Source organism: Tamandua tetradactyla, chromosome 1 (assembly GCF_023851605.1).
Source record: "Tamandua tetradactyla isolate mTamTet1 chromosome 1, mTamTet1.pri, whole genome shotgun sequence".
NCBI lineage: Eukaryota > Metazoa > Chordata > Mammalia > Pilosa > Myrmecophagidae > Tamandua > Tamandua tetradactyla.
Window position 1 is genome coordinate 24,859,459 of NC_135327.1, and position 21,902 is coordinate 24,881,360.

The window sequence follows — 21,902 nt, forward strand, 5'->3', positions numbered from 1 at the left end:
CACCTGGGTGTAACTGGGACAATCACAGGACTCACCCCATTTGTTTCCCCTCTCTCTTAGGGATCACTCTCGTGCGCTGCCTGAGTCTCATATCTTGAAAGCCATTTTTTCATATATTTGGTCCAGTCTTTTGGTTGTTTCAAGCAGGAGGATAGGATAAATCTAGTCCTTATTATACCATCTTAGCTAGAAGCAGAAGTCTTAACCTTTACTTTAGCCCTGGTTTCTCATTCAGGTTCTCGTCTTGTAATATCCCTTTTTATTATACCACTACCTGGACCTCAAACTCACCATAACTCTGAGCCCATTGTCTTTTCTTTTTTTTAACTCTTTTATTGTATAATACAACATATATATAAAGCAAGAAGGTAAAAAAACAATAGTTTTCAAAGCACTCTTCTACAGGTAGTTACAGGACAGATCCCAGAGTTTGTCGTGGGCTACCATATGATTCCTTCAGATTTTCCTTCTAGCTGCTCCAGAATATAGGAGGCAAGAAGTCATAAATTTTTTTTGTCATCACAATTGACTTTTTTGTGTGTGTGTGAAAAATAGCAAATATACAAAAAAGTAATAAATTTCAAAGCACAGCACCACAATTAGTTGTAGAACATATTTCAGAGTTTGGCATGGGTTATTACTCCACAATTTTAGGTTTTTACTTCTAGCTGCTCTAAGATACTGGAGACTAAAAGAGATATCAATTTAACGACTCAGCAATCATATTCATTTGTTAAATCCTTTCTTCTCTGTGTAACTCCACCATCACCTTTGATCTTTCTTGGCCTCTCTTTAGGGCTGTTTGGGCTATGACCATTCTAACTTTTTCATGTTAGAATATGAATTGGGGTAGGGAGATGGAACTATACCTGATGTTCTGGAGAGGCTGGGCCCTCTAGGTTTTAGGACTTATCTGATCCAGGGACCTATCTAGAGGTTGCAAGTTTCTGGAAAATTACTCTAGTGCATGGAACCCTCATGAAATCTTATATATTGCCCTAGGTGTTCTTTAGGATTGGCTGGAATGGTCTTGGTTGGGGTTTTGCCTGCATAAGAGCAACCTCCAGAGTGGCCTCTTGACTCTGAGTTCTCTCTGCCAATGATACTTTATTATTGAGTCTATTGTCTTTTTGGTTCCTCCTCCCTCCTCTGTTTCTGATAACAGTGCTGTCATTCTCCCTAACTCTAAGGCGAAAAATGTCAGCCATCTTGAATTCTTTTCTATTTTCTCACCAATGTTAATGCCAAGTATTGACAGTTCCACTTCAGCAGTAGCTTCTTCATTCTCACTTCTCCACCCTTGATCATACCCTTAAACTCTCATGTCCTTTGCCTTTCTCCCTCCTTTATCGCTTCCCTCTGCAGTCTTGCAGTCCATCCTTACATGTTGCTGCCAGATACATTTTTTCCATTGCTTTCCACTTAAAGTCCAGACCTTTTCAATGTACATTTTAAAACCTGCTTCCTAATCTTCCTGATCCTACCCCTGAGGTCCAGACATTTCTGCTACATTGATTTTCCTTTTTTGGAATGCATGGGCAGGGAATCAAACCTGGGTCTCCCGCATCAGACATTTCTGAATGCTCAAATCCTGCTGGTTTCAAGGTCTGGTTAACTGCCCTTTCTTCTTTAGAGCCTTCCCACATTTCCCTACTCTACTTCCTCTCTGGCTCAACCAACCAACCACTTGGCTCACTGAGCTCAAGAGCAAATATTTTATACTCATCTTATAGTACAAATCACTTTCTAGTTCCTGTAACAGTTTTTAATATGAGTTTGTCTTATTTTCTGGTTCATTATATAAACTAGGGTTTGAATTTCAGCCTGAGCAAGTCACTTAAACTCTCTGGGGCTAATGACGTCTACCTCAGAACATAGTAGAAAGGATTAAATGAGACATGAACTCTTGGTTCACAGTCTGGCCCAGAATATAGGTATTCATTGAGTAGTCATAATTTCTAATCTTCAATTATAATTTCTTTGGGAGATATTGCTCATGTTCTGTTATATTTTGGCAACCTTCCAACCCCAATCCTAGTGAAGGGTGTGGCACATAAGTGGTGGACACAAGGTCAAGAGGTGGATGGGTGGATGGATAAATGGATTTGATATTTAGCCAGGAACATGGGCGCAGGTTTCCAGAAGTCAGGAGTAGGTATTCCCAATTTCCCAGCATCTTTCTTTGCCTTGATGTATGTGCTCCTTATATGATCTATCACCTTTGCTACTGGTTACTTTAGGACCAAAAGAAGAAACAGTGAATGATTTCTGGAGGATGATCTGGGAGCAAAATACAGCCACCATTGTCATGGTAACCAACTTGAAGGAGAGAAAGGAGGTGAGTGGAGAGATTGGTCTGGAGGCCCCTGATATTGAAGCTCTGAGTTTAAGCCTGGGCTGTTCACCTTTGTGACTGGGTCTATAGTTTACCGAGACAGAATCCAGACTTATATGCCTGTCTGACTTTCCTGTGCCATGGAAGCCTGGGAAGAGCCTCAGGGTAAACCTAGGGTGTATTTCCTGTCAAGCAACTTGCCCTGGTTCCAAAACAACCTGGACAAAAAACGGCTTGCCCCGGTTCCAAAGCAGTGTAGACAAAAGACTTGGGCCATTTGCCAAGGAAAAGCCAGGGAGAGGCTTTTCTCTCCTGACTTCTCTAGTCTGTCCTTACCCTGATTTCTTGTCCTACCTCCTGAGGCTTTTTATATATCCTAGAGTCAGTAAAGGGAGATATATGAACTGAGATGCTGCACAAGGAGTACAAGGGAATCTGAGGCCCTAGCCTGATTGGCTTCCTTTTGTGGCTGCCAAGGCCATGCCTCACCTGGCCAGCTCTATCACTGGGGCCACAGCCCCAAAGAGGAATTCCGATATTTGACAGTCCTTCTCAATTTGGCTCTTGACTCACCTTAATCCCCACCTGTGGGGTTGGCTTGTTGATCGGCAGCCTCACAATGCCTAAGAAGGTTAATATTAGGATAGGGCTTTAGGTTCATTTCCTCCAACCAGACCTCTGGCTCTTGGATGCTGTCTGAGGCCCTGGCAATGGAGAAGGCCAGAGGCCTCTCCTGGCAGGTTTCTAGTCTGTATCAATTCCCTGATAACTCCTCCTAGCATGCTGTAGGTTACAGAAGTCCCGACAGACTTGCCCCTAGAACATGACCAGGAATGTTGCAGAAGTGCAGATTTTTTAGATAAAATGCCTTCATGCTTACCCTGTACTGGGGGGTTCACAAATTGGAAAGAGTGAGATGTCTGCAGACTATGGCAGCTTGTCAGTTAAGAGATTGTGCTAAACAGGATAGAAGCTGAGAAACCTGAGAAAAGAACAATTAGAGTAAAGATGTATATAGCTGCCAAACTGACAGAAGAACCTATAGGGCTTTCTGGGGACTTGAGCCTGGGCTTTTGTGATCCTTTCCTTTCAGACTCTTTGCATTTGCCAGAGGCAGGATGTCTGAGGTCAGGGTATGTATGTCTTCTTTTCAGTGTAAGTGTGCCCAGTACTGGCCAGACCAAGGCTGCTGGACCTATGGGAATATCCGTGTGTCAGTAGAGGATGTGACCGTCCTGGTGGACTACACAGTCCGAAAGTTCTGCATTCAGCAGGTACTGTCTCCTTACTCCTTTATTGGTTCTTGTTTAAGATATGCTGATCACTAAGAGGGAGGGAATTGACTGGGTCTTATCCCTTCTTACTCAGTATGGTCAGGAACTTTTGAGTATATGGTGTTTGAACTCTGAAATCAGTCATCTGAGCTCCTAGGCAACTGCTTTGTCAGAGACAGGGAATATCATTTTCATGACTGGGAGAAAAACAACCTCTTGACATGGAGTGTGATGATTTAAATGTGGAAAGGGAGCAATAGAAGGTGGTATAATCTTCTGGGTATTTGACTCAACTTTGCTCCTTTCTTCCTCCAAAGTCTTCCTGAGAGACCATGACAGGCTTTGCTTCTGGCCCTCCACAGCAACCCTGGAGGCTTTCAGCTGAGGGCCAGGGTAGTACTATGAAAAGGGGACTTAGCAAGAGTCAGGAGATATACATTTTAATTCTGATCCTGACACTTATTAGTTTTGGGACCTTGGCCAAGTCATTTAACTTCTCTTTTACTTTCTACAGCTATAGGCTGAGAATAATAGTAAAAACCTTTCCTAATCCATAAGATTACTGAGAAGATTCTCTATTGTTAAAATTTCCTTGAGTACAAGATAGTTTATGATCAATCTCACTTCCCCATTGTCCTAACAACTACAGCTGGCCCTGGCCCTGAGTCTCACCCTTCCTCCCCTGGTGCTTCCCCTCTCTAGGGTTTCACAGCCAACACACTGATCTCATTTCACAGGTGGGCGATGTGACCAACAGAAAGCCACAGCGCCTCATCACTCAGTTCCACTTTACCAGCTGGCCAGACTTTGGGGTGCCTTTTACCCCAATTGGCATGCTCAAGTTCCTCAAGAAGGTGAAGGCCTGTAATCCTCAGTATGCTGGGGCCATTGTGGTCCACTGCAGGTCAGTGTGGCCCAACCCTTGGCTTCTTATGCCATGTTCTGCCCCCATGGCCAGAGCAGGGGAAGAGCACAGGGGCCCTGACTGAGGAGGCTGGCACAGAGGACATGAGCTGTTGGGCCCCCATGACAACAGCCAGAGAGACTCCTCAAACTCTGGTGCTGGGTAGAGAGGATGACATGAAGACGTGTAGTAAGGCAGTTCTCCAAAATCGGTTAACCCTGCTCTGTTGCCAAGAGGCTGGGTCAAGTGTTGACCTTGTATATTTGTAGCCTTCAGACCCTTCCAAATGTCAAGGTTCCTGGTTTCTGATGACTAGAGGTAGGGAGTTCAGCACACAGTACAGTGTAGGCTCCAGGAGAATCCCAGTTATATCCCATTCAGAATTAGAATTTAGAAGCCTGAAGAAAGCTCTAGCCTGTGTTTCCTTCTCCCTGTATGCCCTGCAAGGCATGCTGGCCATCCCTGTAACACCCCTGCTCTCTGGCTGCAGTGCGGGTGTAGGGCGTACAGGTACCTTTGTCGTCATTGATGCCATGCTGGACATGATGCATACAGAGCGGAAGGTGGACGTGTATGGCTTTGTGAGTCGGATCCGGGCGCAGCGCTGCCAGATGGTGCAGACGGATGTGAGTGATTTGCAGGTGGGGCGAGGGTAGGGGCATTCCAGGTCCAAAACATCTGCCCACCTCAGAGATTCGCTCAGCTTCCCAGGTTATTATAAAGGATTGTTATATAGTCTGATGAAGGGCCTTTATATTACATATTAAAAGAAACATGAGCAACTTCCTTGTAGAGGAAGTTGTGGCTCCATGCCTAGCGAAGTTGGGAAAGCAGATGTGGATTTCATTAGCCTTTAAGGATAAGGAACAGTTCCTGAAGGAAGCAGGCATGCCAGGTGGCCCAGAGAGCCAGTACTCACAACTCTGACACAGCTTTGCCATGTCCAGTAGCAGCATTGTGATTGGCTCAATGGTTAGGGCACAGGATTCAAATGGCACAGCACTGAGAGGTAACACTGGTGATAGGTTGGGACCAGACTGTCACGTGCTTTGCATAGCCCCAGTTTTTGACCACCCCTTCAGACTATTGAATCCATGCCCTTGGAATGACCAGGAGTTGGATTTGTCCTCTCCCCCTCCCCACCCCCAGATTTTCCACCACCCCCAAGCCAGACTAGCACCCTTCCTTCCAAGTTAAGACCCTGGAGAACCTCAAGTCCTGCTTGACTGAATTGAGACAAATGATTCAAAAGCAAATCATTGTATCCCCTCTAGAATCAAAGGAGAAGTGGATGGGAGCGCAGTGGAGGGTGGGAGGGGGTGGTCTAGCACCATGACGGCCCTGTTGTGTGTAACTGGGGGCTTGGGCATCATCCATGTTTCAGATGCAGTACGTCTTCATATACCAAGCCCTTCTAGAGCATTATCTCTATGGGGATACAGAACTGGAAGTGACCTCTCTAGAAACCCATCTGCAGAAAATTTACAACAAAATCCCAGGGACTAGCAACAATGGTTTAGAAGAGGAGTTTAAGGTGAGTGGAGCCAGACCACCTCTATCAGTTTGAAAAATGTATGATCTGGGGATTATAGGATGCTTGGCTCCTTGTGCACTTACCAAGAAATGGTAAGTCCCCTCCAGAGGCATGGTGGTTAAGGAGGCAGGTCTCTGGCCTTTTACTTATAACCTGGTCATTCTCAACCCTTTTTGCACATTAGAATCACTTGGGTTCTGTTAAAACACAAAAGAAATACAGACAATGGTAGTTTTTAAAAAGACCCCAGCTCCCATCCAGGTGATTATAATTTATAGTAAAAGTTATAAACCACTATCCTGGAATCTTGTGTGTTTGCTGCCCCTTATGCCAGGGATCCAGAAAACTTTTTCTATAAAGAGATAGGTAATAAATATTTTAGACTTTGCAGGCCAAACTTTCTCAGTCACAACTACTCAGTGCTTCCATTTTAGCACAAAAGCAGCCATAGACAATGCATAAAAAATGAGTGTGGCTATATTCTAGCAAAACTTTATTTACATGGGTAGTTCAGAGGTTGAATGCTCGCCTACCATGAGGGAAACTCGGGTTCAATTCTCAGCCCATGTACCCATAAAAAAAAGAAAGAAAGAAAGAAAAAGAAAAAAAAAATACTTTGTTTTCAGGCAGCAGGCCGTATTTGGCCTGTGGACCATAGATTGACAAACCCTGCTCTGTGCTATTGGAAAATGGTTCTCAACATGCCTAAGGATTATGTTACACTCATTGATAAAAAGTGCTTCCAGAAGCAAGAAATTCCGGGTTGTGGTGGGGAGAATTACATTCCTAACTGCAGTCCTTCTCAAACTGTCGTGTACTTATGAATCACCTGGGTTCCTATTAAAGCACAGATCCTCATTCAGCGGGTTTGACGTAAGGGCAGAGATTCTGCATTTCTAACAAGATGAGGCTGACAGTGCTAATTATACTTTGAGTAGCAAGGATAGAGGCGGAAACTTAGAATCAGAATGGGGGGCAGAGGGGTGTGGGGATGTACTTTCAAGTAAATTTTTCTGTAGAGTCTAATATGGCCTCTAGGGCCAGACAGTAGGGAGGAAGAAAGGATGGGCACACGCCCTCTAACAGCGCTGGTATCCTTGCTCCAGGATCATGAAGTTCCAAGCCAGGGGATTCCTAGAAGGGACCAAAGGTGCCAGAAAAGCAGTGTTTCCCAAACGGTTTCTTGGCTTATTCACTGAGCTTAAAGACAGGAGAAACAGTTTTCCAACAAGAACACATGAATATGGAGATCAGGGCTCTGATGAGAAGAGCAGTATGTGGCCAGAGTGGCCTGGTGATGCAGGTCCTTTGACAGGCATCATATTGTCAAGACCAAGTTATGGAACCAGTAATGTTTCCCCTCCCCTAATTCAGAAGTTGACATCAATCAAAATTCAGAATGACAAGATGCGAACCGGAAACCTTCCAGCCAACATGAAGAAAAACCGGGTTTTACAGATCATTCCATGTAAGCACCCTCTCCCCACCCTTAGTGCCCCATCCACCAAATCCATTCACCCCTGCCACTTCTCAGGTACTAGTTAATGATCATCCTGTTTAGAAATAAGAATTGTGCCATTGTCCCTTATTGCTCCCTGTTTTTAGGGATTTCTGGAAATAAAAGAGTATAAAGACCAAAGGCTTTCTCTGACCTGGGCTGGGAACAGTCATGTCACTTCCTAGCTGGAATTATATTTCCCAGGTCCTAGAGCAGGGCAGTGAAGAGAAGAGGGAGAAGATAAGTGATGTTAGTGAGCCATAAGCTGCTGCTTTTCTTGCAGATGAATTCAACAGAGTGATCATTCCAGTGAAGAGGGGTGAGGAGAACACAGACTACGTAAACGCATCTTTCATTGATGTAAGTGGTGGATGAGTCCCCTGAACTCCCAGCACCCCATGGAGATTCATCTGGGGCTGCAGCACCACCCTCACATACCTGCTTGGGAGGATTGTGTTTGAATCAGTCAACAAATACAGAACTGATGCCCGCACACTAAGTCTGTGTCATGCCCCAAAGAACAGAAGATGGGGAATTAGAGGGTATGCATCAGTATAATTTCTAGAACAGAAAGTTCCCAACAGAAACCATGGCCAAAGAGCTGAGGAAACTGATCTCTGATCTTTCCCTTCCCTGCTCTCTTCTACCTGGCTCCACCACCTCCCTTCCCTGGCAGTTGAGTGTGCTCCTGCTATAACGGAGCCAGCTTATTGGATGATGATTTGGTCCTTTGTTAAAGGAGAGCTCTGCCTAGAATGAATTTGTCTCCAAGCAGCCCCCATCCCTTCCCAGAGGCCTGTCTCCCTCCTAGACAGACCTGTTGTCTCCTCCTTCCCTGATTAAACCACCTCACCCCTATAATTGGCCTGGCCTGTATAGGGCTACCGGCAGAAGGACTCCTACATCGCCAGCCAGGGACCTCTTCTCCACACAATTGAAGACTTCTGGCGGATGATCTGGGAGTGGAAATCCTGTTCCATAATGATGCTAACAGAACTGGAGGAGAGAGGCCAGGTAAGCTCAAAATGCCCTGAGGCTGTGGAAAACAGGCAGTATGAAAAGTGGGGGAAAGTGGGAGCAGATGGGGGTGGTTGGCTGGAAGGTATGTATGGACTTTGCCAATTAAACTTCTAAAAACCCATTTCCAGACAGTATTCCCCCAGCCATTTGGTGTCTGAGCAATCAGTAGCCTCTCCCAGGACTTGGAAAGCAGTATGATTTGAGCCTCTGTTCTATTCCCAGACTGTTCATACCCTCTTACTTTTCTTCTGAATACAGTTGCCTTCAACCTTGCCTTTGTGCACACCCACTACTCCCCACCTCCCCAGACAAGGCAGAGCTAGTGAGATGAGCAATGCAGAGCCAGACCAAGACTCTGAGGTGGAACCCATGTGATTGCTTCTAAGAAGGGGTTGCCGTCCAAGGCAGAGATATGAACAGCAGGATTCTGTGAAGATGGATCACTTCTTAACTGTCTATGCGAAGGAAAACAATAGAAATTTGAGAAATAACAAAGATAAGAAACTTACAAGGTAGCATTTAATTAATAGTATCAAGCAAATCTTTTAAAGGTAAAAGCCCTCAAGTCAATTAAAAAGTAGAGATGTGTGGAATTTCAGAATACAAAGGTCAATTCCCACTCAGTGTAGGATATCTGTTAATCCTATTCCTGAGTCAGACTCATGCAGCTTTTATTGAGTACTTTCAGTCTCAGGGAACTCACTCTTTCTCTCTCTCTCTCTCTCTCTCTCTTTCTCTTTCTCTCTCTCTGTGTGTGTGTGTGTGTGTGTGTGTGTGTGTGTGTGTGTATTATATTTTGGCCCAGTCTGTGTTCAGATGATGTTTGTAATTTTAAAAGCTCTTTCTGATTAGAGTGTACATTGCAGTTATGCCTTGAGCTTAATTTAATAGGGATCAGAATTGAGAGAATGAGCCTGGAGAAGATAACAAAGGCCCGGTAATATAGGTCCTTCTAAGCCACAGTGAAAAGTTTGAACTTTATAAAGCAGTTAAAGAACTCTCAATGACATCAGATTTCTGTTTAAAAAAAAAAATTCTTCTGGCCATAGTAAGGCGGGCCAATTAGAAATGAGCAAGTCAGAAGCAGAAAGGACACTATGGCAGTAATACTTGTGGTCTGGACTCAGCAGGGGTGCCCCAAGAAATCGTAGAGGCTGGGCAAATCTCCAGACTTAAACTGGCCCTCCTCTTAGAGGCCTACTTGCTTATTTTACATCTCTTAGTTTCCATTTTCCCTTGTCACCTTCTGCCCTCTAGATGCTAAGTCAGGCATGGTTTCTGAGATGGGAGAAGTGCCCCATATTTTTCATGGCCTTGCATTCCCCATCCTCAGCAGGATCCCAAGGCTTTTCTAGCCATGGCCTACAGCAGCTACAGCCACTGCTGTCCCCTGCTCAGGATTCCTGAGGCCCATATTCTGCCTCCTAAGGAAGAATTCCCTCTGTCCCCACTTGTAGCCCAGAGCAGACTTAGCTCAGTGGCACTCTGAACGAAGCTGCTCTTATTGAGTAGCCCAAAGCCTGTGCTTTCTCCCAAAACCTTGCCTTCAGTCAGGTTAACTCAGCCTTCTGATCTAGTGCTACTTCAGTAGCAGCTTTTTCTGCCACCTCCTTCCCCATAGTCATGAGCAGCAACTCTGGGCTACCATTTCCCAAAATTTCCCCCCCGCCTTTTTTCTCAAATAGCTTGACTTTGTTTTTTAATCCACCCTCTTTCCTGTGTCTGCCACATGGAGGGTTAATTTCAATAGATCCTGTAGCTGTCATCTAACTGAGTAGGATGATTTCCTGCCATGAGTCCAACAGCTATGATAGTCTTAAAAGGCTTCTTTTTATACCATCCCTTAAGTCCTAACCCCATAAATTTACCAGACTTGTTTTCCCTTAGCACGCATTAGCTGCTTTCTCACCTATAATAGCTCTTTCACCTTGCAACTCACTATACAAGCACTGATCTTCCCTTCCAACATTTGTGTAAAGGCAGTGTTGGAAGGGAACTGTGATACAAAAATTATTCCATCCAGTAATGCCCTAAGAACCAATGTAACCCCTGTTTGAGGTGAGCTGTAATTAAAATAACTTTTTTTAAAAAAAGCTGCTCTGCATGGGTTTTCAGGTTGGGGCTTATTGTAAAGGGTCCTAGATTATAAGCTCTTACAACAGTCGCATATATTCAGGAAGTATAACTGTTAATTCTGAATTCTGAGATACTGAGCTGTTTGTATATAACATGGTTGTTCCCAGAAACTTCAGGTATTTGTGTGACACCTGAGACTCAGAGTTAGAACTCTGAAGCTATGAAAGTCAGCACTGTTTTAAACAGGAATTGTTATAAAAAGTTGAAAAAGTGATCAGATATCGAGTAGAGATCTGAATGAAGCTGAACTGGGTAAAGGATGACATTGTCCATATTTTAAAACTTCAACTTCTGTGTGAGATCAAAGGGAGAGATGTTTATTTGGTGCAAAATTAATATTTTGGGTAGTGTATTTCCTAAATTAACTTGTATGATCAATTTAGTTTATACCATAAGTACATGGAATCTTGAATAGGGCATGAGATTTTCTTGGTTTGTACAGGTTAGTGTGATGCACCAGTAAATCCTAGAGAGATTTGAACAGTGAATAAAGAAGTATTTGCAAAGTCCCCTTGGGAGAATGGGGAGAAGGGGGGCAATATTCAACTTCCCCATTTGGAGAATTTCTTATATTCTAGCAAGCAGTGGAGACAACCAAATCAATAGACCAAGCCCTTGATCTTGGGGGTCACCCCTATGAAACATATTCCTGAAAGGATAGGCTAAGTCTACTTAAAATTAGGCCTAAGAGTCACCCCCAGAGAACCTCTTTTGGTGGTCAGATATGGCCTTTCTCTAAGCCAACATGACACTGCCTTCCCCACTACATGGGACATGACTCCCAGGGGTATAAACTTCTCTGTCAACGTGGGACAGAAATCCCAAGATGAGACGGGACCCAGCATCAAGGAATTGAGAAATCCTTCTTGACCGAAAAGGGGGAGAGAAATGAGAAAAAATAAAGTGTCAGTGGCTGAGGTTTTCAAGCACAGTTGAGAGGTTATCCTGGAGGTTATTCTTACGCATTACATAGATATGCCATTTTTAGTTTATGGTGCATTGGAGTGGCTGGTGGTAAGTACCTGAACTGTAGAGCTGTATTTCAGTAGCCTTGTTTCTTGAAGATGATTATATGATGATATAGCTTTTACAATGTGGCTGTGTGATTATGAAAACCTTGTCTGCTGCTCCTTTTAACTAGCGTATGGACAGATGAGTAAAACTATGGATAAAAAAATAAACAAATAATAGGGGTGAAAAAGGTTAAAATACATTGGGTAGATGGAAATACTTCTTGTCAGTGAGAGGGAGGGTTGACGGGTATGATATGTATGAGGTTTTTCTTTTTTATTTCTTTTTCTGGAGTGATGCAAATGTTCAAAAAACCGATCATGGTGATGAATACACAACTATGCGATGATATTGTGAGCCATTGATTGTATACCATGTATGGTATGTTTGTATGGTAAGAATGTGTATGTTGTTTTATTAATAAAAATATTTTTTTTAAAAAAGCTGCTCTGGTTAAGGTGACACAGATTGAAAAGCATTGGTCTCTGGCATTTCCTTGACCCACCACTTTAATAATCCTGTTTTTTAAAAATGAGCTCACTGTCATTTAGTACTTTTTTTTATGGTTGAGTACTTTTATGCTAATAATGATACATCTAAGATCTTACCCAAAAATTCTCTAAAGAAATAGACAATTTAACTGTGGTTGGTTTGTTTTTTTGGTGGTGGTGTTTCTTATTTATGTATTTATACCTTAAATGGTTCCATAGACTTTGAACAAAATCATTTACCAGATACTTAATGAGAGTCTGTCATATGCCACGCATTGTGCAATGTGCTGGGAATACAAGGAGCTCGCACTGTAGTGGGAATTGGGACAGGTACAAGCATAGACAGACAGTAAATCATCTCCTGCCTCACTAGTAAGCACAAAAATGCAAGTGCTAGCACCTTTAAGACACCATTGCAGATTAAAGAGATGAAGATAAAAGGGATAAAAATATACTGCGGACTGAGCTGTGTTGAAGTACCCATGGCTGGTTAGTCATGTAAATGGGTTCAAATAGCATTTTGGAGTAGAGTCTGATATATGTAAGCAACTGTATACTATACAAACATCCCAAAAAAGCAACAACAAAAAGGCCAAACAAAAGAAATTGGAAGACTCTTACTCCTCCTTTTCTTCTGCTCAGCCATTGAGTGTTGAATACAACTGTGAATCAGATATTCACTTCTTCACCAGACCCTGTCACTGTTGCAAATTAGACTGTGAATAAGTGACTCTAGAAAGTTAACTGATTATATCGATATGGTAAAGGATTAAGTTTTAAATATAGATTTTTTTGGTGAGGATCAGAAGTTATTTGGAATGATGTTGAATAATGTAATGATCCTACAGATTTTGAACACCTTAGGGAAGAAATGTGTCCAAGTGAGAAGTCACTGTACTGAGAATAGAACCTCTCTCATACATGGTGTTCTGAGCCCTTACCTTTCCCATTTACGCCTCCAGGAGAAGTGTGCCCAGTACTGGCCATCAGATGGACTGGTATCATATGGTGACATCACAGTGGAGCTGAAGAAGGAGGAAGAGTGTGAGAGCTACACTGTCAGAGACCTCCTGGTCACCAACACCAGGGTAAGATGGGTGGTAGACGGGGCTCCTCCCATGGGGAAAGCAGTATTGCCTCCACCTACCTAAGCCCCCTTTTCCATAGGAGAACAAGAGCCGACAGATCCGTCAGTTCCACTTCCATGGCTGGCCTGAAGTGGGCATCCCCAGTGATGGGAAAGGTATGATCAGCATCATTGCAGCCGTGCAGAAGCAGCAGCAGCAGTCAGGGAACCATCCCATCACTGTGCACTGCAGGTACCGTTCACCCCCAGCCCTCAGGGGTGTAGAAAGAAAAGATGATGAGAGGTGAACAGAGGGTGAGAGATGATGGTGAAGAAAGCTAGACAGAGTGGGATGTTGGCAAGCACCTGGCAGACAAGTCTGATGAGCAAGACAGAGCTGGATGATAAGCGAGGACATAGGAGTTAAATCAGTAACATTAAGATATTGGGCAGGGGAGTGTTTGGGATGGTGTTGGTGCCCAGAAAAGCAGCAGGGGAAGACTGACAGTGTGGAGAGCAGTTGGGCAATTTGAGGGTGAGAGCTTGGCCTCCTTAATCACGGGGAAAGAAAAGGATGGGGGACTATTCTGAAAACAGTTTGAAAAAAAATAGGGTAGAAGAGAAGAGTCCAGGGTATCTTCTAGGTTTGAGCCTGGATTATTAATAATGGTTGGTATCACCAACAGAAGTAAGAAAGACAGACGGTAAATGAACTTGTTTCAGGGGAAAAGGTGAATTTTGTTTGAGATATATTATTTGAAATAGCATTTTACAAAATTTTTTTCACCACAAGCTTTGTATTACGTTTATCATTAAGAAAAGGCTATCTTTTAAAAGGGAAGGAAAAATATATTTAAAATTCCTATAAATTTGTTTTGAAAAAATAGAAAAGTGAACAGAGATGTATCCAATAAATGCTTTTGCACATGTCCAAAATGAAATTATTATTTCTTACAATAGTAAAAGATTGGAAATAATCTAAACCTGTATTAACAGGGGACTGATTCAGTAAGCTGTGGTATGTCCTCTTACTGCAGAGCTGCAAAAAATTAATGAGGAATCTGTTTAAGTACTGTTTATTAAGTGAGAAAAGCAAGGGGAGACAGGGAAAGAATATGTATATGTTTATGCTGGTTTATGCATAAATTACTTCTAGAAAGATACACAAGGACCCAATGATATTTGCTGTTTCCAAGGAAGGCAATAGAATGGCTGAGAAATGGGATAGATCTTTTGGACCTTTTCGAAACTTGAATTGTGCTTATTTATTACCTATAAAATAAATAAAATCTTCTTTAAAAGTTTTAAAGAAGAAAAAATGGCAAAGGGCATCAACTAATTCAAATGAACAGTAAACAGGAAAATACACCTTTACTAATAATGTGAAAAATAAAAACAAAAACAATGGAAGATGGTTTTTTACCCATTAGATTGACAAAATTTAAAGGATTCCTTGACCTATCAGAATAAAAACTGTTACATACAATTTTTTCTTCTCCCACATGCCTCTCATCCTTGGTTGCCCTGTCTCTGCAAACTCCAAACTCTGTAACTACCTTGCATTTGCATCCATTCAGCTGAATGTAGCTAAAGAAAAGCAAACAGTTGTGTTCCCAGGACTCATTTAATTTTATGACCTCTAACCTCATGGTTGGCCCTTAGGTACTACTACCCTGCAGTCCTTCTACCTCTCCTACTCTTCTAGGTCATGGATAGGTCAGCTACAGCCCTATGGCAAATCTGGCCTGCCACCTGTTATTGAATGGCCTGCAAGTTAAGAACTAATTTTTTTCTTCACTTTTAAGCGGTTTTTTCAAAAATCAAAAGAATATTTCATGACATGCAAAAATCACATGAAATCCAAATTTCAGTATCCATAAGTGTTTTATTAGGACACAGCTATTCTCCTTTGTTTATGTGTTGGCTATTGCTGCTTTCATGCTATAGCAACAGAGTTGAGGAGTTACCACTGAGACCATATGTGGTGTTTTCATCACTTCGCACTGCTGCTCAGCACATTACAAATCACAGTTAAGCATTCAGAACCTGATTTTGCTTCATGGCCAGCAAAAGCAAAAATACTTTCTCTCTGGCTGTTTACAGGAAGGTTTGCCAGCCTTTCTCCTAAATGATTATTTAACACCTCCTCTTTCCTTAAAACTTCTAATACCTCTTCTCCTAACCTCACGTTTAAAGATCAGATGAGCATGTTTTCTAGCTGACTAAGAAAATAGAAGCAATCAGAAAATAATTTGCATGTGTTCCCACCCCACAGCTCCCTAACTACCTGCCCTGGTGCTGTACTCTGCATCTCTCCTGTGGATGAGTTGTTTGTTACTTCTCTCTAAAGCCAGCTGACTAATAATAGATGGCAAATAGGTCATCTGTTGCTGTGTAATTATATTACTACAAACTTAACAGCTTAAAACAACACACATAATTATCGCAGTTTCTATGGTCAAAATTTTATGCTTCTGGGTTTCAGTGGGCCTTCTGCTTCAGGGTCTCACAAGGCTGCCACCAAGGTAGTGGCCAAGGCTGTGTCTCATCTGAACTCAACTGGGGAAGGATCCAACTCCAATTGCATGTGGTTGTTGTAAACATTAAGTTCCTTATAGGCTGCTGGACTAAGGGTCTCAGGTTTTTAAAGTTCCTTGCCATGTCAACCTTCCCAACATGGTTGCTTGCTAATCTTCCAAGCCAGCAAGGGGGAGAGTGTCTCCTCACAAGACAGGCATTACAATCTTATGTAATTTAATCACATACATGTAATAATTTGTGTGCATATCATCACCATTGTCATATTCTATTGGTTAGAGGTAATAGATCCCACCCACACTTAAGGTGAGGAGATTTCACAAGGGGGGTGACCACCAAGAGACAGGGATCTTGGGAACCATCCTATCATCTATCCACCACACCTACCCTCTACTTGAATACTGATTCCATCCCCTTTTGGTCTCCTCAAGGATATGACTTCACTATCTTACGTCAGATTTTTTCTCCTCTACTGCATAACTACTATCATCATACAAACTTGCTATAATTTCTCCCGTCTTTATATATACCCCTCCAGCTATCACCCTATTTCTGTGTTCCTTCAAGTAAAGCTCCTTAAAAGATTTGTACATACTGTTTCCTCTCTTCCTATCTTCTTTTGAGCCCAGTTCATTTAGCCATCCCCATAAACAACTCCATTGCAACTGCCCCTGTCAGGGCTCCCTGTTACCTCCATCTGGCTAAATCCAGTGATCATGTCTCAGTCCTCGTTATACTTATCAGCAGCTTTAGACATACTAGGTCACTCATTTCTCTGCATAGCTTCTGTCCTGGTTTTTGTCCTCCTTCTCTGTCACTTTTGATGGTTCCTACCCATCTGAAGTAGTGCAGGGTCCGGTCTTTGGGCCTCTTCTCTGTCACCTGACACTCATTCCCCAGTGAGAGCTCATCCAGTCTCCTGGCTTTAATGCCAGCATTTCCACTTATCTAGTGGGCATCTTCAGTTTAACATGTTCAAATCATAAGTCTTGATCTTCCTTCCCAAGCCTGTTATTCCCACAGCCTTCCCCAAATCTTGAGTAGCATTTCCATACCCCACATAATTCAGATGAAAAGCCTTTGGAATCATCCCATTCTCCCACATTACATCTAATCCATTAACAAATCATGCTTAACCTACAAAATATTTCCAGGATCTAAGTGTTGATCACTCCCTCTACTATTGCCCCTCTGTCCAACTCACTTTCACCACTCCCCTGTAAATGTGCTGGCCTCCTCACTGGTCTGGTCTCCCTGCTCCCATCTTTCTCCATTACTCTCAACACAGCAGCCTGAGAGGTCCTTTTTTTCCCCCCTTAATTAATTTTTTAGAACAGCTAGAGGTTTATAGAAAAATCATGCAGAAAATATGGGGTTCCCATATCCCACACACACACATAGTTCTCCCTATAAACATTTTTCATTAGTGTGGTACAATTGTTAAAATTGGTGAACTGATATTATTATTGCATAATAGATCAGTTACTATTATATAACTGAGTCTCTTGATTAGAGCCAAGTAATAGATCCTCTATCTATTTTTTACATTAGAGTTTACTCTGTTTACATTAGGGTTCACTCTGTATCTACATCTGCATTTTGTTTGGTTTTGCTTTTCCATTTTTATTGTGGTAACATGTATACAACATAAAATTTCTCATTTTACCTGCTTTCAAGTATATAGTTTAGTGGTGGAAGTTACATCAACAGTGTTATGCTACCATCACCACATCTCTCCTTTACTTAGAATCCTAACTGCCTTATAAGGCCCCAAGTGATCTGGAGCTCCCTGCCCAGCCCAGTAGAGGGATGCACCTCATTAGGGGCTCTGACCTCATTCCCTAGCCCCACCCTCTGTCCTTCCTTCATCAGAACCAGCTACACTGGCTTCAACACACTAGACTCACTCCCACCTTGTGCTTTGAGATGCTTATTTCCCAGACCAGCCACAGGGTTTCTCCCTTACCTTCTTTGGATTTCTGATCTCATTGTGCCCTATTAGAGAGCCTTCCCTGACCACCTTGTCTACAATAGCATCTCTTTCTACCCTGCTTAGAACTCCTGTTCCTCTTTCTCCCTTCCCATACATATTTTATTGTCTGAGGATACTGGTAAACCCCACAGGTCTTGCCACAGAGGAGGTTCTCAAGCATCTAATAAGTGAATCAACTGATGGTATTGGACAGTGTGAGTGAGTAGTGTCAAGGTCAGAATCTGATTGGTGAGATTTAAGAAGAAAATGAGAGGCATGGAAAAGCAGCAGACATGCCAGTACAGAGGAACAGAGATTATCAGGGTCATCACCACTGTCCACATAGACATGTCCCTCAGCAGGCAAATTGGGCTGTACAGGAAGAACAACAGAGGTACACCCACTTCCACCTCCCAGAGCTGTGCTCTCACTGGCGTTCCTCCAGACAGAGCAGGGTCACTGGGGCAGAGGTGAAAATGTGGCTTGTGTGCAGACCTTCCCAGCCACTGTCTGCTTATCACCACCATCACTCACTTCCTTGGCACAGAAGCCCAAGCAGGTATGGTAAGTGTGTCTGCTCTGTTACAGCGCCGGGGCAGGAAGGACGGGAACCTTCTGTGCCCTGAGCACAGTCTTGGAACGGGTGAAAGCAGAAGGGATTCTGGACGTCTTCCAAACTGTCAAGAGTCTGCGACTGCAGAGGCCACACATGGTCCAGACACTGGTAGGCCACCCCACGTGTTTGTCCAGGCCACCACCTGCAGCCCTTCTCTGTTAGGGCCAGTTCAGGAAATAGGCTCTCCAGAGGGGCCCATCCAGTCCAGTATATAGCAGACTATCCAACCAGAGTCCCTTCCCAGGATACCTCAAACAGGAAGAGCCTTGGGAGTCAGGAGAGCAGACGGGGCATCAGGTTCCTCTGTGCAGGTTTGAGTGGGGTGCCTGGGTGTTCCACAGGGCTCTTCTGGGTGCTAGGAAAGGTTGGACCCAAGAGTCCCAATGAACTCCAGTTCTATCTTTCCTACCTTCCTCTGTTTTTCTCAGGCCCCCTGTTAGGGCCCTGACTCCTAATATCTGGGTCTAGTGTTAACTACTAAGCATGAAAACAGACATCCAAAAAGGTTTTCCTAAATCCCATGGAACTAGAAGTACTTGAGGGGAAAAGAAAGTAAATTGTCAAAAGTTTAGAATGAAATGAGGCTTGGTGAGCAGGGGTGCAGCCTAGCTTGGCAGCCATGGAAAGGGGAGGGCCCACTGAATCATCTCCCAGCTGGGTGCCTAGGATACTCACATCTGACCTCAGCAGGATTATCAGCACCCTCTGGTCATCTCTGTTTGTAGAAGATTGGCTCTACCCAGCCCAGAAGGGAAATGCTGTCAGAACCAGCAGAAGGTCAGGGCGCAGGTGGAAGTCCAAAAACATTCATTTCCTGTCTATTTTCCATTTTTTAAAAATGAGTCAGGAGCTGCAGGCACTGTATTCTCTTCAAGTAACCCTGACTTTTTTTCCCACCCTTCACTTTCTAGGAACAGTATGAATTCTGCTACAAGGTGGTGCAGGAATATATTGATGCATTCTCAGATTATGCCAACTTCAAGTAGGAAGCAGTGTGACCCATGGACAGGAGAATTGCCTTCTTTAATATTTTGTAATATTCTGTTTTGTTAATATACCCAAAATTGTGTATATATCTTATAACTGTTTTAGAAATTGGTACATAGGCTTCTATTACCTGTTAGGTGGAAATTTTATATGTAAATGTGTTGGCACTGTTAGTCCCTTTTCCAATGTTTTATTGGGGAATTAAATAGTGTGATGTTGAATTGATATCGTGAAATCCTCTGCCTGAAAATTGGGTTGGATAGCTGTTGATTTATGTATCTTTTCCTAAGGAAGATAAATACAAAACTATTCCAGGCAGCTCAGCACCAACTAAGAAAAAAGTACAAAGTTCTCAGAACTCTTGAGGAAAGTGGTTGTCCCAGTACCACTATGCAGGCCACTGTTCCTTCCCTCCCACTGTACATAACACCTCCCCCATTTCTCCCACTACTCACATACCACCTTTGGGAATAATGGGACCAGAGCGGTATCTCTGGCACCACACTAGGGATTATCAGGTAATAAAAGCTTTGACTTCTGGAGACAGTGTCTCTCCCTTTGTTTAGGGTGGGCTGCCATACCAAGGCTGGGGCTTTCCTGGGTTGCTTCTGGTCCAGCTGGTGCTCTTCCATCTCAGCTGGCCACAGAGAGGGCAGTCTTCCCAGCTCCTTTTCTAACAAGCACAGCCTTTCTCACTCCGCTAACTGCTTTGACTCTCCTTTCATTTCCAGAACATCTTTTGTGCAGTGATTCCCCACTAGCCTCACTCCCTGGGGAGCCAGCAGGGTCCTTACTAAGTTTGCCTAAATACAGGGAGGGGCATGGTAGAGAGAGAGGAATTGGCTCAGCTTTAGTGCTAAGACCTGTCTAACCTCTGTAGTGCCTGGTGCTTTGCTACAGAACTGTCTGGATTATTCATTCTGTCCAGAATAAGTCTTACATCCACATTTCTTGTGTTAGATAACTTCCATTCCTTTTGTATCTGTCCTCATTTCCAGGACTTTTGTATGGAAGTGCCTCAGATCCAGAGGGCAGTGATGGTGGCAGTCTAAATCCCAATTTGAAATTTAAGCCTGACATGTGATGTATGTACACAGGCTGAATTGATGTAGTCAAGAGGTCCCAAACACAGTGACTTAAGTAATATGGATATTCAATTTGTCTCACATTAACCATCTGCCCGGCCTAGAGACAGTATCCTTTCATCTTCTAGTATCCTGTAGCATGTTGTTCTTGTCCTCATGGTTAGAGCTGGGTCACTGACATGTCTGTGTTCCAGCGCAGAATAAAGAAAAACTATGGAGGGCAAGCAATTTCAGTTTTAAAGACTGAAGCAGTTCCTTTCCACTTGTATCCCGTTGTCCAAAATTTAGTCACCTAACTACACAGGGTACTGGGAAATGTGTTCTTTAGTTGGTGGCACAGCTGGGTGGGTCTGTCCACTTCCTATCTGGCCTCCTGAGCAGCTCATCACAGAAGTAGGAGAGTAAACTGGTTCCTGTGCCATCAGTGCAGGGCTGAGAATGTCAGGCAGCCAGTGGACCTTTCTTGAGTAGGAGCAGGAACAAAGGCTTGCCCAGTGGCAAAGCTGCTGTCCACAGAGCTTCATCTCTGGGCTCCTCCCAGCTGTCAGGAGCAGACCTAGGACTCTAACCTGGTCCCTGGATGCACAATCAGAGGTCAGTACCACTGTGCTTCTTGTAGGAGGTGGGGCTTGACCTGGGGCCAAGGGATGCTGGAGATCTAGATGAGTGCAAAGGAGGAAACGCAGGTGGAGCCGTGTTACAGAAGGCCTCAGAGTCTGGGCAAAGCAGTGAAGAGCTAGTTGCTCCAAGAGGGGATCAGTTCTGCACCTCATATTAAGGATATTAGAGATGAAGGCAGGTGGTATACAGAAGGGTTGCGGCAGGCCTGCAGGAGGCAGGGGCACCACAGCAGACCACCTCTGGAAGCTTACAAGAGGTGAGTATGAATAAATGGGTAAACAGAATGGGGTATATCCATGCAATGGAATGTTCTTGGGCCAAAAAAAGAAATGAAGTATTGACACATGCTACAACATGGTTGAACCTTGAAAAAATTATGCTAAGTAAAAGAAGTCAAGACAAATGTATGATCCTCATATGAAATGTCCAAAAGAGGGAGATCTGTAGAGATAAAATAGAATAGTAGTTTCTTAGGGCTGAGGGATATAGGAGGATAGGAGGGTGATAGCTCAAGAAACCAGGTTTCTTTTTGAGGTGAATATAAGTCACATTAGGAGCATTGGGTCCTTAAGATCTAAGGAACTCCCAAGAGGAGGTGACTCAAAACTCAGTAGTTTCAAGAATAGCATGATAGATTAAACAAAAATGGAGTCTGAGAAATTTCTGTTGAGGGGCTTCTGCATTTGAGGATAGCCCTTGCAAGCTTTTCTTTTTGGGCCGCTGTAAGACCAAATCCAGGCAGATGTAGGAGGACAAGCATTGGGTCAGCAAGCCATTTCTCAAGCACATGAGTTTGTTCACAAGTCCTGTGCTG

General features: G+C 43.4%; 1 protein-coding gene and 1 long non-coding RNA gene across 4 annotated transcripts in view; one reads left to right on the plus strand and one right to left on the minus strand.

The window, feature by feature from the left end:
- Nucleotides 1–19,607, plus strand: part of PTPRA (protein tyrosine phosphatase receptor type A) — a 253,295-nt gene extending 233,688 nt beyond the window's left edge. For all 3 annotated transcript variants that reach the window (XM_077112344.1, XM_077112345.1, XM_077112342.1), the window contains 12 exons: nucleotides 2,241–2,338; nucleotides 3,490–3,609; nucleotides 4,347–4,513; nucleotides 5,004–5,139; nucleotides 5,898–6,047; nucleotides 7,422–7,515; nucleotides 7,829–7,905; nucleotides 8,425–8,559; nucleotides 13,166–13,291; nucleotides 13,371–13,522; nucleotides 18,368–18,503; nucleotides 19,307–19,607. In XM_077112344.1, the coding sequence (XP_076968459.1) occupies nucleotides 2,241–2,338; nucleotides 3,490–3,609; nucleotides 4,347–4,513; nucleotides 5,004–5,139; nucleotides 5,898–6,047; nucleotides 7,422–7,515; nucleotides 7,829–7,905; nucleotides 8,425–8,559; nucleotides 13,166–13,291; nucleotides 13,371–13,522; nucleotides 18,368–18,503; nucleotides 19,307–19,381 (1,466 nt within the window). In that variant the 3' untranslated portion in view covers nucleotides 19,382–19,607. The remainder of the gene's footprint in view (nucleotides 1–2,240; nucleotides 2,339–3,489; nucleotides 3,610–4,346; nucleotides 4,514–5,003; nucleotides 5,140–5,897; nucleotides 6,048–7,421; nucleotides 7,516–7,828; nucleotides 7,906–8,424; nucleotides 8,560–13,165; nucleotides 13,292–13,370; nucleotides 13,523–18,367; nucleotides 18,504–19,306) is intronic.
- LOC143644001 (uncharacterized) lies at nucleotides 6,131–13,353 on the minus strand. Its single transcript, XR_013156437.1, has 2 exons — nucleotides 13,145–13,353; nucleotides 6,131–6,244 (listed from the first exon to the last, which is right to left on the minus strand). It is a non-coding gene; the product is annotated as an uncharacterized LOC143644001 (long non-coding RNA).
- Nucleotides 19,608–21,902: the final 2,295 nt, after the last annotated feature.